Consider the following 18,606-nt stretch of genomic DNA (forward strand, 5'->3'; position numbering starts at 1 on the left):
ACTGATATGATATCTTAATGTTCTCAATGCTTTTTACCCACTGAAAATTTCTTTCATTTTCTTATCTATTTGAAGACTGTATTTAACACAGATGGGGTAAAAAGAAAGAGAACAGAAAAATAATCTTTGACGAGTTCATATAAATGAAACATTTATTCAGACACTTGATAGACGATTAATTGTAAATCTATCAACTTCATAGGTCCTCCTGCCTTACAGGTAAAAAAAAAATTTCTTCATTTTTTCTTTTTCTTTCTGTGAATCGCAGGAGGTTTACTTTCAAGGAGGTATTAACCACATCTCCTATCAAGTGATGAGTAGATGTTAGGGGGTGTAAACATAATAATTGATAATTGAAACCGACTGAGGACTTAAGCTCATTTGACTAACTTGAATATCTGTGTTAACAGGAAAATTAAATTCATTTATTTGTAGCTACATCTAGAATTATGTATTTATATCAAACTTCTTCATGTATTCTTTTTGCATATAGAAAATATTTTTTAAAGTTTAAATATATATTGTTGCAGATAGTTATTGCAGATTATTTAATTATTCTTGCATCATTGTAAATATTCTAAAAACAATTTAAACTTCGTTATTAGGGTTAACGGACAATTTTTTCAGTCCCAAGAGTATCCGCTTAACCGAGGTTTCATTGTATATAGATATATTTAAAGTAAAAACATATTATCATACCAGACTGTTCCTTTTTAGATAAGGCCTTCTGTTGAACTTTTTGATATTTCTTTAGAAATAACCAAAACTCATCATACTCAGGTGTATTTCTGTGGAAAAAAATAAAACATAAAATAATTAACTATTTCATTTCATAAGTAACATAAAATATCCACAAATTCAATGGCAGAATTGAATTAAAAGTTTTAAGTTTAACAAAGAAGATATACAAAGATTATAGATATATATTTATACACACCTGTCTAACTTTCACGCTTTCCGAAAATGGATTTTCTGAATTATAGTAAAATAAATACCGAAAAACAATCTTACTAGAAAATATATTTATATTTGGACTAGGTTGAAATTTACTGCAAAGACTATTATGATTTTATATATTTGTCATAATAATTTATTTGTAGTAGTGGTCAAACTTACTTATAATTTTTATAATAATTAAAAAAGTTTAATGAAATATGAGTCTTGCGACCATTTTAAATATGAAAATAAAATTTTCCCAAAAAACCGAAAGAGTTAACAGCTAAGCATATATATATATATATATATATATATATACACTAGGACATGGCATGAATTATAAATGTACTTGAAAGACAAAATTTTTAAAATTTTAAAAACTTTAAAAATTTTTAAAATGCCCTAGTATAGAGAACTTTTTAATGAAAAAATGCATAAAAATGGAGTTATAACCCGAAACCATAGACAAATAAATAGAAACATATTTACAGCAAAATAATAACAATATTAAGTTAAAATAAATTCACCATTGATTCAATGATTTTAATATGATCCACATATATGATATGATATATCTTTAAAAGTCATTAAAATAAGAAAATTAAAAATATCAGAAATGTTTTTTTACAATCAATATTTAACTTTTATTTATATTATTTCTGCTGACTCGGGTTTAATGAGCATGCTGATTTAATAAGCAAATTGCCTTCATCTCTTTGTTCTCCTAATAAACAAGTTTGATCGTAAAAATGTATATTAAACTAAAATAAAAAAATATATATTTGTAAACTTTTTTGGCTGGTTTTAGGGGTGAACCAAAAATTTAAAATATAAGCACTACTACATAAATTAAAAGGAAAAAGATGAAACGTTATAATCTATTCATAGACCGCGACAACATTTTCCACTCAAATTTTAGATAAATTGATAGTGATCACAATGATAAATCCTAGTATATTTTTATGCTTAAAAATAGACTGAAAATTCACCAAATAACTACAACACCAAAAATATCAAACTACAATTTACCTTTTAATTTTTCCTTTATAGTCAAAAAATATTTTATTTAATGTGCTTCTGTACTCAAACCAAGGGAAATAAGCATTGCTGTTTTCAAAAAATACTCTTTCTTCATTTGATATAGTACTTTTTACTGGCTCCTTTTCTCTTGAAGATTTGGATATTAACTTTTTTGAGTGATTATAATCTTCAGCATCTTTTGTTGAAGTTGAAGAAGAATGTTTACCAGTTGAATCTTCTCCTTTTATTCTTTTCTTAAACTTTTCCATTTGATAACAAACTAAAAAAATATATTTATTATAAAAACATTTCAAACAGTAAAGTCCTAATAATCCGAATCACAACAATCAAAAATATTAATTGTGCATGTTATGGATTCATCAATTGATTACTGGATCAGTAATCGCAATGATTGCTAAATTCAATTACATTACTTTATGTAAATAAGATTTATAACTAACTTCTATATTTTATGCTTTATATTATTGTAAAGATTATTATTCAAAGATGCCTTTATTAGATTATTATTAATGTCGTCATTATTTTATACAAATAAAAGAAACACATACTCATTTCTTTGCGAAGATCGTTCAAATACACATAAAAGCTATGCAAACCCCCAAAAAACTATGCAAATTATAAATTTATGATTATTATAAAGATTGAAAATGTAAATTGCAATGATAATACTAGTAAATATAAATTAAGGCACTAAAAATAATAATGATAGATTTGAAACAAATTCCATTTTCTGATTGACTAACATTTTATTTACAAAGAATTAGTTTATCTTTACTTAGAAAGAATTCAGAAGGTGTAAAATGGGACTTTTAGTATTTCCAAATTCATTTGATGCTTTAAAATAAAGAATATAGGTAGCAGGAATATAGTGTCATACATTTAAGGTTGGTTGGAATCTATTATTTTTATTCTGAGCGCCTCATTTGTGCTATAGTCAAGGGTCTGTCCAGACCGAATTTACTACCGTTTAGCGGTACCTTCACAAAATCAACTTTAGGAAAAACGGTAGTTTTACAAATTTAATTTTAGGAAAAACGGTAATTTCACAGAATACTTTATCTTAAAATTTTATTCATTGTCTTAAGAAATGATAAATCCATATTCTTGCCATATTTTTGTGTTGGATTTTTAAATATAATTTTTAATTTTTCACAAATTATGTCCAAATTTTCATAAAATAGGTACCTCTCAAAAAAACCTAGACAGACCCCTGATAGTGTGCTTTGTAAATCACACATGAATTCACTACTTTCTCTTATACTTTCTAATAATATTATCCTCATTATAGTGTTACATAGCTCTTTATAATCGATTGTGATAATCAACTATCTTATTTCAGATGTAACATTATAGTTAGATGCAGTTTTGTGTCAATATATTCCTTTTCTAATAGAAATATTAACTTATTCTATGGGCTTTGGTCCCATTTACCAAGAATTAAAAGAACTCTAAAGCTTATTTGAACTATTTGTAAATTTGTCCACATGTTATCTATCTAGAATAGCTGTAAACATGGCAAAAGAAAAAAAAATTTGATAATAAAGTATGAATAAATGTAGCGATTCTTAAAGATAAAAATACTAAATTAAACATCAAAATAGAAATCATTTGAGGCCCCAATCAATTTACTAAAAATTATTTTTAAGAAAACTCAACATTGAACATCAATTATATGAAGAACAAATAAGCCCCTTTTTTACAGTATTAGTGACTCAGAAACACATGAATTGAAAATCACACATGAATTTTTTAACTTCAAAAGGCAATACAAACTATTTTGCCCACATTTTTATGTTACAATGCTTTTTTGAATAGTGCTACTTAATAATCTTTCAGACTTAAATTATTAAACTAGGGCTTTATTTCTCCCTTTTTATAAGAACATTCACTTAATATGGGATAACTATGGTTTACAATGCCATGAATTATTTGAATTTTATTGTCATAAGCATTATACAAATCTGCCCACTTATTACTTATTCAGGTACAACCATGATTAAGAAAATAATATCCTGAAAACTATGCATGCTAAAATAAAGTGATGGTGGGACTTAACTGTGTTTATATATTAAAACAGAATTTATTTACTTCGTTAAACATAGTAAAATGCTTAAATCTATTTGTTAATAACAAACAACTATTTACATTATAAAGCTACTTAATTATGTTAAAAAGTCAGACTGTAATAAAGAACAGTTCAATCAAATCGATTATCATTTAGAATTCGATAAGCACAGTTGATTTGACTTGGATAAATTATAATTGTGTAGTATATTTTTAATAAAATTTAGAAGACTGAAGAGTTCGCATCATACTGGAATGGCCAGGTTTCTCTCTTTTTTTTTTAGTTCTTTCAACAGCAGCAGAACACAAAAACAGAGAAAAAGGTAAACAACAACGTAATCAATCAATACTGTTGCCAATATATTTAGAATTTGATCTATAAAGAAAAATATCAAGTGGATATTTTTTCAGCAGATGCTCATTATAGATTTAACAAATATAAAACAGACTTAAAGCTCAGAAATAAAACGAAAAATCATTTAATACAACAAGAAAATCTTCTTAAATCAGTGTTTTTTTCTCATTTATGAAAACTTTTGGTTTAGTCATCTGATTGAATTAAATTTATAATGTGGCTGTTGAAGTGAACTAGCAGTGTTTATAGAGCATTGATTAAACAAAATTAAGCAGTCTTATGCCATCAACAATATTCAATCAATTCATCAATCAAATACACAAATAAATAATACCGAAATCAAGATAAAAACGTGAAAACTTTAAATATGGCTAAACTTCACACACTAAGCAAGATATTTAACACATCTTTAAATCGTAAATTTTGTAATTTAAGATACTTTAAGAACTGTAATCAATTAAACAACTATGAAAGCTTTCGAGCGGTAAGATTAATATGTTTCTTCTGATATAATAATTCATGTTTGCTTTTACATAAACTCAATGCCACTGACGATTCTTTTCGTGGTGCAAGCTTCTATTAAAGCAGCCGGAAACATAGATACATTATTGGGGTATTCCTATTTCAGTAAATGGTTTGGCCAACAGCAATCTCCTAAGTGAAATTTTGCTACCATGTTATCGTAATTGCAGTCTATTAAAACAAAAACTGTATCGTTACTTCCCCAAAGATAATTAAGCATTTTAAACTTTGAGTTTAAGAGTTTTTATCAATTTATGCCCAATTATTTCCGTCTCAAAAACGCTTAGCATTTTTGTTATAACTTAAGTGATGTGTAAGAAATCAAGGAAACGTCTCAAATTGATATTGTAGAAGCTATATGAAACCACGTGTTTAATTGCGTGAAAGTTACCTTTTAGAATCGTATTGTTTATAAACATGAAATAATATTAACTCTATGAGGCATTAAAGACGATTCAGCAAATAGGCAGTAGAACAAGCAGGAGCAAGAATCTGAAATATTTTATAGCTTGTTGACTGAAAAAAATAAATAAAAGTATTAAATGAATTTCTATTTTCAAGAATTATATATTATTCTTACAAATGAGTTTATGTTACATTGTGCTTAAGTAATTAGCAAAACTAGTTTCAACATTTAGTATCCCCACAAATCTAATGTTCAATATTAGTTTTTTTCTTTAATTATTTAATTACCCTTTTCGTACCTATTTTCTCAAACCTTGATGCAAAAAACCTGCATTTAAGCTTATTATTTTTTAATTGATTTCTAAATTAATTTAACTTTAAATAAGATTAATATTTCTTTATAAGTAATTTAAATATTTTATATAGACATCATTGTCCAAAAGCCTTATACCCTGAGGGTGAAAAAAAAATAATTTTAAGAAATTATGTAGCTTACATAATCATATTTTTTGTTTTCTTACCTCTAGTATTTAAATGTTGATTTTTTTTCATGCTAATATTACAACACTTAAATTTTTATATAATATTTTATTTACTTAATTTATTACAGGTTAATACCTCTTCAGCATGTAACTCACAACAGCCACCACCAGAAAATAGAACACTTGTATATGAAGCGCCATTGAAAAGGCGTTTAAAGATAACCAAACTTCTGTCTCTATCCTCTAGCATGGTTGGCTTTGCTGTTTTACCCGTTTTTCTTAAAGATATGTGGCATACAAGTCCCGTGTTTGCTTGTGCCACTGGCATTGTTTCAACAGGATTTCTGTGTACTCCTTTTCTACTTCACTGGATTACAAAAAAGTACATATTAGAACTAACATATGATCCTGTGACTAAAATTTTCTATGCAACTACATTCAATCTTGCCAGCCAAAAAAAGCAAATTACATTCACAGCCTCGGATGTTACCATTCCAGATCTACCAGGGATGTTCACATCATTTAAAGTGAAAAATACTCCTTATTTTGTTGATTCAAATATGGTCAAAGACCCTGATGCATATTGCCTAATGATGGGTTATGACAAACCTTTTGATTTTAAACTGGAAAGTGAAAGAGAAAAAACAGTGTAGCTTACCTTATTCAATTTACTATTGTTCTAATTTTAAAGGATTAATAAGAACATAATGAAATTATCTAGTATGTACTCTGTGTCTAACAGTTATCCTCTTTTTATGCTTTAAATATTGAATTATGTTCTAATTTTTAAATCAAAAAAGGATGTGAATTAAAAAGGAAAGAAAATAGGAAGTTGAAATGAAGGGAGTCATTTGATTTCACTTAGTACCCATGTTGCAAAAATTCCTTTTTAGAAAAAAAAACTATTGACAGAATTATAATTATTTAGAATAATGTAGTTTACCTATATATATTTAAAAAAAAAACAATTGTGAGAGAAAAAAGAGCTGGCGTCAAAGGAGTTAAAAACTCATTGAAAATTTTCTCGTTTATAATTCAATAGTGAAATAATTATAATCATTTCAAATTTTAGATGTGAAATGTCTATACATCTGTAACACAAATGTTTTTTTCTTATTACATAACAAGACAATTAAAAAAATGTTTTAAAGTTTATTAATGATATTCATGTTACTATGTCTAGTGAATAAATTTATAGTTGAAGTATATTTAAAAATTTAGAGAAAATTCCAAATTTGTGAAGGTACTTATTAAATTATTTTATTGTGATGTACGTTGCAAATCTTCATTAAAATATTTGTATGTTGAATGCATTAAGCATAATTCTATTTTTTATAAAGTCTTTATGGTGACAAAAAAAATGTTAAAGAAACCACTGGTTGGCTGTAAAATCTGTGAAATATAACTCGTGAAGAATGTTGAATGACCATGAGATAAATACATATTCTATATTGATATTATCTTCATACATTATATAAAAAATTTAAGTAATAGAAATTTATTTACAGAGATATTATTTTATGGCCTATGCATTAAATATTGCTTTTTAAAAACATCAACTGAAAATGTTGTAGAATCTAATTAAACACACTTTTTTGAAAGTTAACTTCCTATTCTGTGTGTGTTTTCTTTGTGTATTTTATACGAATTTAAAACAATGAGAAACTTATGATAGATTTTTCATTTAGTTTGATTTTTACTCATACTTTAAGTATTATTTAAAACTGAAAATGCTGTGCAGTCCAAATAAACAAATTTTGCTGACCAATAAATATTAGAATCGTTATTGGAAACTTTTGTTGTGTTCTTGATTATTACTGATAAGTTTGAATTTCAGGAATAACAAGTATTATATACTAGAGTCCCATTGACATTGCAATCAACGGGTTTGGTGAGCGACAGCAAATGTTAAAGTTTATGTAAAAAAAAATTATGTTAGGAGCTATAAATTTTGACACTTGACCTCACTTTTTACCTTTAAATGGTCCCATCATTGACACCTTTCTTCTGAGTCAAGTTTATTTTTTATTAGAACTGATAAATTTCTTTCGCCATTTCTCTTAAAATTAAATGCGGAATTATCTGAAATAAATATTTAAATTTTTGTTTTTATGATACATTATAAAAAAGATAAAATCCATACAAATAAAGCGAATACTGCATTCTAAGTTTTTAAGGATTAAACTTTTATGCTTTTATTTTATCAGCTTTAAATTTGCGCTTAATGAACAAATGTTTAATCAAAGATGTCTTAGCTTTTGTACCATTGTAATTCAAAAAGGTGAAATAAAAGAGATTGCGCAAACAGTTTAAAGGAAAGCAGCAATAAATCAAGGGCAAAATAATTTTTAAAAATAATGATTTTTAAATTTTGTTTAAGATAACGTAGTTTCTACTTCATCGGCTTCATTTAAATTCTTAATCTGAAGTTAAAAATGAAATGTTTTATTAAAATGGCAATATTGAACAAACTAACTGCCCTAAATATAATTTTATTAATAAAGAATGAAAAAAATTTTATACTACGCTTCATTTTTTTTAAAAACAATCAAAAGATGGGAAAAAGACAATATGGACAAACTTCCTATAAATCCACGCATTAAATATAATTTTATCAATTAACATAACGAAATGGGAAGTTAAATATTTACATGTTTCTATATTTTGAAATTAAGAAAAAATGCAAAGTAAATAAATGTAAGAAAGTACTTCATAGTTTGGCACTTTTTATTAACGTTGCTCTTAAGTTGACAAACAATTCCATTACAAACATTAACAATTGAGCTGCAGTATGGGCTATTGGCGACGATCTGTGAAACATCCCCGAGGATGATCTGGTGACAACATACATACGCCACTTTCTGTTTTATACTGAGGTTACATTCACACACCATTCAATCGTTCGCATATCGTGATTTTGACCTGAGTCAGAGCATGATCAATCTCCGATCCAGTACCCCTAGAGCAGGGATGGGCAAACTTTTTTGGTCGAGTGCCAAAAATCAAGAAAAAAAATGTTTGGTGGACCAAGTAAAAACTTCAAAACTTAAAAAGAAAAAAAGCGATTTACAAGTTTTAATTTAAATATTTAGTGAGATGAAGGAAATTGCGATTTAATTTTTAAAAGTTCCTTCTATTAAGGTTCGAAGTGAGATGTGCTTATTTTAAGGAACAAGGCTAAATGCTTTTCTGTTAGTCTACTTCTGAAATGATTTTTTCTAAGGTTCATAGTTGAAAACTCTTGTTCACATATATAACATAAGCAAACATAACACTGATTTTCTGGGCATGAAATATTAAATTTTGGAAATTAGCATTTGGTAATGATTTGTAAAACTTTGGCATATTTAGAAACAACTGCTTCAGATGATTGTTAGATTGTCCGCTCTTTGGAGCGTAAAATGCGCAGTCTGCCAAATGTGAAGTTCAATTTACCTATATTAGATTCCATAAGTCAGCTCCTCGAGAAAGACAAACGCTAGTTGGAGCCAATCTAAGGCCATTCTATAAAGAACATCTGCTTTCAGCAGTTTACCAATTGAAGCTGTCTGTGCTAACTATTTCCATCAATTTATGTTTTGTAGAACAAAAATAGAGACTAAAAATGTCATCAGTACTTTGTTAAAAAAGGAAAAACAGAAATAATTTTAAACATAGTCGACAGGAAAATGGATGAATATTGTTTATATTTGCCACTGATCGACAAATAAAAATTCTATCCGCGTGCCGGATAAAATCTTCCGGCGGGCCACAGTTGTCCCGCGGGCCGTAATTTATCCATCCCTACCCTAGAGGTATTGATTTTTTTATGAGAACTTGGAGATCTTTGTGATTCCGTCCCGACTGATTCAGCTTTGCGCCAGCCATCATTTTTTACACAGCCAAACCAGTTTCGAATCCCAGCAATGGCTAGCCTGTACGAATTCCGCACCCGGCTTGCACGACCATAGTGCTGCCATAAAATATTCTCAGTAGCAGACGGATCATGGGTCCCCTTGCCGTCGGACTAACCGTGGGCGGTTTTCCTCTCCATGTAACGCAAACGTGGGTTAGTTCCATCAGAAAGTCCTCCAAGAAAGGCAAAATTCTCCCCAAACTTGATCCAGGAGTTCCGTTGTCTTCTGGATTGGGTTCAAATTACAAGGTTGCAGAGTTGAACATTAGCAGTCGAAAACCCAAAATTGGATCGGCTGTTCAATGACGGTTATAAAATATTGGTAGGAGGAGAGGGTCAATATGGTCGAATTGTCTATATTAGTCCTGATATGAAATATGTATCAATATATTGTTTGTATGCCGGATTGTGTGCGTATGACATAGATGGCTTATAAACTCATGTTTTCGTAAAGATTCACGCATGGTTACCGCTGGATTCGAACGTACGTGCTACTTCCACGTACAGAGCGTTTTGCGAATTTTTGGAAGGGAAAAATGCAAAGATTGGAAACATGCATTTATCAAAAACGTGCTAAAAGGACAATTGAGGTGAGTGCTTTCTTAAGGCCTGGTTTCTTAGGACAGGACGCCGTCAGCTGGAAATCAGCGCTAACCTCTGATTGGTCCATTTGTGAGTTTGATAGTATACGTCATCGTACGCTCATCTTGAACTACAATTACCGTCCAACTCAACTGCAGTTGGATTACAACGTGGCGTTAACCACAGAAGCAATGGCGGACAACATCCAACAGCACATTGAAATCAGCCAAGCTTTTGATTTTGACATTAAGCATAGCTTCTTCATTAAACATAGCACTCTTCATTTAGCTCAGCTATAATTTGTTTTTTCTTGGACAAAGTGATTATTTGTTCTCTAAAACACTGGTCGACAATAACAAAATCAATACAAATTCAAAATAAATATTTGTTTACGTTATTAACGCATGCGCGATGAGAGATAGTGTCTGCGTTGGACCGACTGCTCATGCTGAGCTAACAAAAAAGTATTTTTTTTTGCGTCAGATCTACGTCAACTTTCCGCTGACGCCCAGATAAGGCGTTAGTTCTAAGAAACCAGGCCTTGAGCTAACAAACCAGTATTTTGTTGGCGTCAGCGTGACGTTGACGTCCCGCTGACGCCCAGATAAGGCGCTTGTCCTAAGAAACCAGACCTTTAGGTCTTTATGCTCCGTTGTCATTGCTGGTACGGATAAAATAAATTGAGTGTGATGGGTGATTTTGCAAAAGCTGCACCAGCAGTTCTGGGGAATAAAGAGCGACAGAGAGCCGGGGCCAATGGTTTTTAATAAAGTTAAAAACAAATTATTAGATAAAAACTACAGCATTAAATAAGTCTAAGGTTCAAAAAGAGCTGCGTAAGCCGTTCTTGAATTTAGCGAGTAGGTTAATAGAGCACCAAGATGAATGAAAAATTCACCTACTTCGTCGTAACGAATGCATCGACTTCTGCTATTTGAGGTTATGAGAAATGACGCTTATAATAGGCCATTTCTCTACAGGTTCCTGTTTGGCGAGTTTTTCGCGGGTGATAGTTTTACCCAATTCGATTTTTCTTAAATTCGAATGCAAAAAAAAAAAATTGCAAGCAGTATAAATGTTCCATTAAAATAACGCACATATGTAAGGTCTGCGTGTAACTTAAGCAGCAAAAACAAGTAAAAAGTTAATAGTAAAAAGAGAAATCAAGCCAGTTCCATGTGATAGAGAAAATGTTCATTTTAGTCGTTTCAAATGGGTTGAACGGATTCAATAAAGTCAAATTTTTCAACTTTTACGTTCAAAAAGTTCTCAATGAGTGCAAGTGTACAATCGGAAATCGTTTATTTCTATGAGCAAATTCATTTTATGAACAAAATCATTGCGCGTTTTGATTTTTTATTTGCTTGCATGTTCTAAAATTAAAAGTTGAGTGTAAATTTTGGAAATTTTCTGTTGTTAAAAAAATATCTAATTATTCATTTACTTATACAACGGATTGACATTTCGAGTCATCAGTTTTTTTTATTCATGAATCGATGTTATCTCTAAAATAGCTTTATTTTTATAAACGACCTGCAGCGCCAGGTCATTGTGTTTACAAACACGATGTGACCATGTGAACAGATAAGTTATGGGAAATGTGAATAAAACTCCTGTTCGAAGAAGCTTTTCATTCATCTGGTGAAGTGCTGGCGGTAGATTCGATTTGTAGCTTGATCTCTTATTGAAACTTCGAAAGCTTTGAATAATGTCGAAATTTTTAGCGCCATTAGAACTTACGTTAGCTATTATTAAACCTGACGTCTGTAGAAATCCTTATAATCTGCAGGTATTTTTTTCCTTTTATTAAACTATAATGTATTAATTTTAAATAAACAATTTTGTCGTTTTCAGAACTTAAGATTTTCTTTTATTCATGAAATTCATTATAAATATATGTGTAATTAATTTTTTTAATTTAATTTATGTAATTAGATTTACATCCCTAAAAAGGACAAATTTTCTTAATACATATGTGTCTGCTGCATATTTATTTTTAAAAATTTACTCACTACTTGTTCTTCATAACTATCAATTTTTTTGTTTTTGTCCTTATACAAAATTTACAACAAATTGAATAGTATACTAACTTCTGTTATAAATTTTTTTTTTTTTTGAGTTTAGTAAAGTAAAATATTTCAATTTTCTTTTCTTTTGTTCAAAATATTTTTACCAAAAAGAAAAATGCTTCAGATAAAGTGATGTTTCCAAACATTATGAAAATCATTATATTTGTAACATATTTAAAAATATGATTAAATATTTATTGCTTATAAATTATTTGTTCATTTGCAGTCTTGTTTTGTATAATTTAAAACTGCACAATAATAGCAAATCTTTTATAGCACCTAGCAATTTAAACATTTATTTAGCCATTATTAAAATTAAATACAACAACTAATGAATGCATTTCAAATTACATTTATCATAGATTATCACTCTAGTTTGGAGACTTACTAGTCATTGAAATAGTCAACAAACTATCCAATGTTTATTTCAAATTTCAGATATTTTAACTAAATGCATCTAAACAAATTTATTGAAGCCATCGATAATTATCAACAAACTAATTTGTCAAATTGTTTTTTTTATAAAGTTTGCATATATTTTGGTTTTGGAAAAAACTTAGCTAACATAAATGCATGGTTAGAGAAGATTTATGATCATTTTATAAAATAAGTTTTTTTATTTGTAACTTAAGTGTTAAATAATCTAGTAGGTACTTCCAGAAATTCTAAACAAATGCAGTTTGAATCTTTCCAATAATTTTTAAAGTTTTTTTTATCAGCTCATTAGTTTTTGTTTTATATGCTGCAACTTGGATCATCATCTTTAAATCACGTTATGTGTATTTAAATTAAATATATTTATAATTTCCCTTTTTTGACATATACTTTTGAAAAAATGTTACTATCTTCACTTACTGTAGTAATTGATAAGAGCCTACTGATTTGATAGTTTTTCTCTCCCCTTTCGTCTTTATTGTTGGGAAGATTTTCGTATCAGTACCCGTATCAGTGTCAAAATAATTGCTCTTATCAGTACCAACTTAAGGGCAGTAGCTAAGAAAAGCTGAAAAGAAAACAAATGAGCACTAAAAAGAGACTTAACTAAATTTTTTAAAGAAATTTTTTGCAAGTTTAAGAAACTTTTTACTTACCCATATGGAAATATCCCCATTTAACTTTTTTTAATGAAATGTTTTGATACTCAAAGAAATTAAATATTGTATCAATGTTTAAAAAAAGAAAAAAACTTTACCTCCTGGGATTCTCACCATCACAACCTTTAAAAAGTTTAAAGTTACTAAAAGCTTTGAATTCAATGTTTAAAATAAAATACTTTAAGTTTATGAGTTAAATGTTGGCAGTGAAACTTAACTTCTAATAAGTAATTGTTCACGATTAAGACATGCATACAGAGTTAAATTTTTACTGTGAAAACACATTAGTTCTTTGTCTCATTTTTTCTACCATAAGTTGATATAGTTTTGTTTCAGTTTTTTCTAATAATATATATAATGAATTTATATTTTCTAATATAAGTTCATTTTTAAACTGTTTTTTCTCATGTCTGGATTCTCTGGAAAAAAAAGTTGATAATTTTTGTTTTAATTTCGGGGAGATTTCCATAATGTGATCTGTGGCAGAATAATCTCTCAGCCTTGCCAACTTCCGGCCAGCAGCCTGCGAGAGACTAAGCACATCAACAAGCACAAAAGCATCACAGAAAGAGACCAACTTGAAGGGTATAACTCATAGCCATGGGCAAACATCTATAGGTTTTTTTAATTCTTCCTAAAATTCTCTCATTTAAAATCAATTTGGCACCTTGTCGTTTGTAGTTGGTACGACAGATTACTATACAGAAATATCCCCTTAATTTCAATCACTTGTAGAAGGTTATTTTTACATACATCTTGTATCCGTAGTAAAATAAAATTGGTTTACTGAATCCGACAATTATTCACTCACACAATTAACCAAATCTGATAAAGTATTTTAAGTAATCCATCCAAATATAATTATATGGATTGTTTTTGTTTTCAATAATTATGCCTTTTCCCTTGTAGGACAACTTAAATTCTTTCTGATTTTGTTTTGATAATAAACTTTTTTTTTTTCAAACAATTTTCGTGTAGATAAGTTTTAAATCTTTTAGTTTATTAGAATCTTCTAAAGTAATTTATTTTTTCTAGTTGATAAGGCAAATAATTTTGGAAAACAATTTTTATTTTGTGGACACGAGGGTTACACAATTGAATTCTTCTGAAGCTGAAAAGTTTTATGCTGAACATAAAAGTAAATATTTATTTTAATACTTTTATTTGATAGTATCATTAATAGTTTATTCTATAAAAAATACCCATCATCATTCCTTCTTTCAGATAAATTTTTCTTCAATAGACTATCAACATTTATGTCAAGGTAAATATCATGTTTAAAATTTTTTAATTGTTTTATTGATGAAAATAAATATAAAGATGATAAAAAAATTTCCTTTTAAAGGCTTCACTACTTGGTATAAATATACAAATATAAATAGGTTGCCTAAAGGTTTATAAACACTGACATCTAGCCATAGAATTGTGTGGTTCCTGCTTAACTTTGTTCTATGGGAAATGGTGAAGCATTACAATGGCTACACTATTATTGAATATTTCCATAACAGCACAAATGTGCTGTTTGTATTTTTTGGGTTGCTAAAAGACGAGTACTAATAAATATTCATTAGAAAATGAAGAAAGTGCATGGAAGAAACATGTCTGTCGAAAACCAAAGTTGTGAAAGAAGGTCAAAGTTCAGTCCTGGTCGCTGTGTGACTGAAAATGTATGTCAATCTAGGATGCTATCCACATCCAATGTCAACAACAAGAAGTGGGCAGTGATTTTTTCTCAAGATAAGTCGTGTCACAATATCACAAATGTTATTGTGTAGAATTTACATAAATGGCTGACACTCGTGCAGTCTCTTTACAGTCCTGATCTTTTTGTTTGGAAGTTTCTGAAAGGTAGGTAAATGGTTCCTATCTGATGAAGTGCAGTAGACACCATTGTGAAAGTTTCAAGCTTATTTAAGCAATAGAAAACAGAGTCAATTATTTATATTTAAGCTAATGAAGCCTTCTGATGGAAACTTTTCGATCATCTCTTAATATTGTTTTATGCTTTTGAATATTTAATTTATTGATCATATATATGTATATAGATATAATTTTTAAATGTAAAAAAACATTTAATGAAGGATTAATATCAGTTCTGCTTGTAATTACTAAATTTGTATTTCTTAATGCTATAATTTCAATTTATGATGCAAGAAAATTAGTTTTTATTGATGGTTTCTCAAGTATTCTATCTTAGACTTTAATATAGCATAAATACTTTGTAGATTTCTTTCTGAGTAATATTAATTTAAGTAGAAATTAATTACTTTTTCAATGTTTATGTTGAAAGTTAATTTTATAATTTATAAATTTAAAATTTCTTTTTTTAAAAATTAAATTTTTTTTGTTGTCTTTTTTATTAATTTCAGTGGTTTATTGTCTGCTCATGTACTTGCTAGAGAAAATGCTATCAAACATTGGAGAGACCTTATGGGTCCAACTCATGTTTATAAGTGAGTAATTTACTCTGTTAATTTCTCATTAAATATATATTTTAATCCATCATTTTTGTGCTGTACTAATTTCTCATATTATAAAGCTAATCTATTTATCTGCCTCTAGGCGGTTACATTTTTTTCAAAAATGCTAAAAAGTTTTAATTATGGAATTAAAATACATTTTCTAAATTCTTTTTTTAGAGCCCAGTTTGATGCTCCTCATTCAATAAGAGCAAGGTTTGGTCTTACAGATACAAGAAATGCTTGTCATGGTTCAGGTGAGTAATTTTAATTTTTAGTTAGAATTCAGATGTATCTAATCTAGTTAGAATAATGGAAATACAAGTTTTTAATTCTAAATATTGGTTGCACATTTGATAACTGAAATCAGAATCTTTTATTACTAGTAATTTAATATCTTACGCAAGTGGGCATTTTTTCCCTCTACATTGTTTTTCAATTTCACACAATTCAATTTCTCACGATTTAAATGATTTATTCTGCTGGTCGAAAGTTATGCTTATTGCATATTGTTCGTTAAATGAGATTTTAAGAAGTTAATTATTGCTTATGCTTTATATTTCAACAATATTACATGAACGTTATATTTTTAGTATTATCATTTTAAATAGTCTAAGATATTTTAAAATATTATTTCAAAAGTATAAGCTTGTTCTTATGGGTGATAAGACAAATAATAAGAACATTTTTTATTTAATATTTAGTCAAGGGTGAATATGGTGCAGAGAAACAGATGAATTTCTGGAATTTTTATTTTATACCTTAATGCACAATCACGATTGTTGTAATTCATTTACGTCGCACTAGAGCTGCACAATGGGCTATTAACGACGGCTTGGGAAACATCCCTGAGGATGATCTGAAGACATGCCATCGCAATTTTGATCCTCTGTAGAGGGGATGGCACCTCCGCTTCGATGGCCCGACGACCTGCTTGTGAAGTTGAGCACTTTACGGTAGAACAGTTTAACGAGGACCAATACTGCACACCCTCGGTCCCTACGCAGACTGATGCAAGTGTTACCCATCCGCACACTGACCGTAGCCGGTGATGTTTGACTTCGGTGATCTGCTGGGAACCGTCTCAACGATCAGTCCACTGCGGGGCACACGATCATGATGTCTAGAACATGTTACCACTGATTCTGTGTCAAAAACTTTTCCTTTTTTCTCCTTTACCTTTGTATATAAACGTGTTAATTTTTTTTCCACCCTAAATAGTACTCGTTGCTTTTAGATTGCCTAAGACATATTTTTAAGTTTTAATGAAGCTTACTGCAAATACTATGTTTAATGCAGTTTTGGTTTCTATACAGCTTCTTAACTCAAAACTTATTAATCAGCTGCAAAATAAAGGTATAAACTGACATATTTCCTACTCACTTTTATGGTTATCTACACTTTAATGTCACACACTGTTAAGTGCTTTCATCGTCACGGATTAAAAAAAAATTGTAAGTGCTATTGTAAATTTCCAGATCATTTAGGATGTTTTTTTATTGTGAAATTAATTTTTCTTGCCCTTGTAATAAATAGTCTGATTCTATCTTGATTAAAATCTGATTCTATTTGAAATCACTTTTCTTAATACAATCTTTTTTTTCTAAAAAATTAATAAAACTGTGTATTGGTTTTTAAAAGCAGAAATAACATACTATGCATTTGGAAAAAGAATTTAATAAATAATTTTTTATTTTAGATTCTCCCGACACAGCTCGCAGGGAAATCTCTTTCTTTTTCCCAGATTTCAATATGGATGACTTTTTTAAATACCACGAAGAAACTTTCCGAAATAATGATGTAGTGTTTGATGCAGCACGTTGGATTCACAAAATCAGAGATGCTAAAGCACAGCAAATTTAAAAAAGTGCATTTTTACTGATTTAGGGCTTTGCTAAGCTTATAGAAGATGACTGCTGGTGCCTGTGGCACTGATTTGGTTTTATGAATATTATATGTTATTTATTTTTGTATCTTGTTAAAGCGACCATTTGTATATTTAGTCTATTTGCTTAACTGAAGTTGTGAATTTTATCAAAATGTGTTGGGTAACTGCATCAAAAATTTAGATTTGATGTATTGTGAAAAAAAAAAGCAATTTTATTACCTACTATTGTTCCTAAAGAATATGTACTTTTCTTTATTTGCTTTAACTTATCCTGTGATTTACTGTTCTCCTAATTTTATGTTTTTGTACAAGTACTATATCATTTTTTATTATTGTTTTTCTTGTAAATGAACATTTTAAGTTCATTCTCATGTTTTTATCTATGTTCATATGACTTAATATTTTTGTAAATAAAAGCTTCATTAATCTCATATATATCTTTCTTTGTTGTTATTGGACTCACTGCTACTCTTTTTTCGCTTGAAAAGTTATCGTTCATAATGGCATGAATTTTAATGTTTTAAAACGTTCAATGTAAGGAACTAAATTAATTGAAGTAATCTATTTAAGAAATATATATATAATTAATTAACTAATAAAACACCATCACTTTTTCTAGTTGTACATCTATGTGAAGCATCAGAGTTCATTGTAAAACTTTTTTTTTTTTAACCTACGACTAAAATAATTTAAGAAATCAAACTAAATTTAAATTGTCCAATTAATAAAAATAATTTTCTGTATATCAAAGCAAATTACTATAAAAAGTGTATAATTAATAATCTAATATCAAAATACTATTACCTTTTCTAAC

The 18,606-nt window shown here is 28.7% G+C and overlaps 3 protein-coding genes across 3 annotated transcripts in view; 2 read left to right on the plus strand and 1 right to left on the minus strand.

The window, feature by feature from the left end:
* LOC107454010 (putative ATP-dependent RNA helicase DHX34) overlaps positions 1–4,380 on the minus strand; it is a 31,077-nt gene extending 26,697 nt beyond the window's left edge. The window contains exons 1-3 of the mRNA XM_016071053.4: positions 4,293–4,380; positions 1,966–2,236; positions 700–788 (exon numbers count right to left, since the gene is read on the minus strand). Of these exons, the coding sequence (XP_015926539.2) occupies positions 700–788; positions 1,966–2,225 (349 nt within the window). The 5' untranslated portion in view covers positions 2,226–2,236; positions 4,293–4,380. The remainder of the gene's footprint in view (positions 1–699; positions 789–1,965; positions 2,237–4,292) is intronic.
* Positions 4,381–4,673: 293 nt separating this feature from the next.
* Positions 4,674–7,598, plus strand: LOC107454012 (transmembrane protein 70 homolog, mitochondrial). The gene is made up of 2 exons (XM_016071055.4): positions 4,674–4,880; positions 5,934–7,598. Exons 1-2 carry the CDS (start codon positions 4,764–4,766, stop codon positions 6,456–6,458), a joined length of 642 nt encoding a protein of 213 aa, XP_015926541.1. The 5' UTR covers positions 4,674–4,763; the 3' UTR covers positions 6,459–7,598.
* Positions 7,599–11,478: 3,880 nt separating this feature from the next.
* Positions 11,479–18,225, plus strand: LOC107454013 (nucleoside diphosphate kinase 6, mitochondrial). Its single transcript, XM_043046465.3, has 6 exons — positions 11,479–12,071; positions 14,481–14,583; positions 14,670–14,709; positions 15,815–15,898; positions 16,085–16,161; positions 17,604–18,225. The coding sequence occupies exons 1-6, from the start codon at positions 11,991–11,993 to the stop codon at positions 17,765–17,767; spliced, it is 549 nt and encodes a 182-aa protein (XP_042902399.2). The 5' UTR covers positions 11,479–11,990; the 3' UTR covers positions 17,768–18,225.
* The last annotated feature ends 381 nt before the right edge of the window (positions 18,226–18,606 follow it).

The sequence above is a fragment of the Parasteatoda tepidariorum genome, chromosome 8, assembly GCF_982258835.1.
Source record: "Parasteatoda tepidariorum strain Cologne lab strain chromosome 8, Ptep-v5.0, whole genome shotgun sequence".
Taxonomy (NCBI): domain Eukaryota; kingdom Metazoa; phylum Arthropoda; class Arachnida; order Araneae; family Theridiidae; genus Parasteatoda; species Parasteatoda tepidariorum.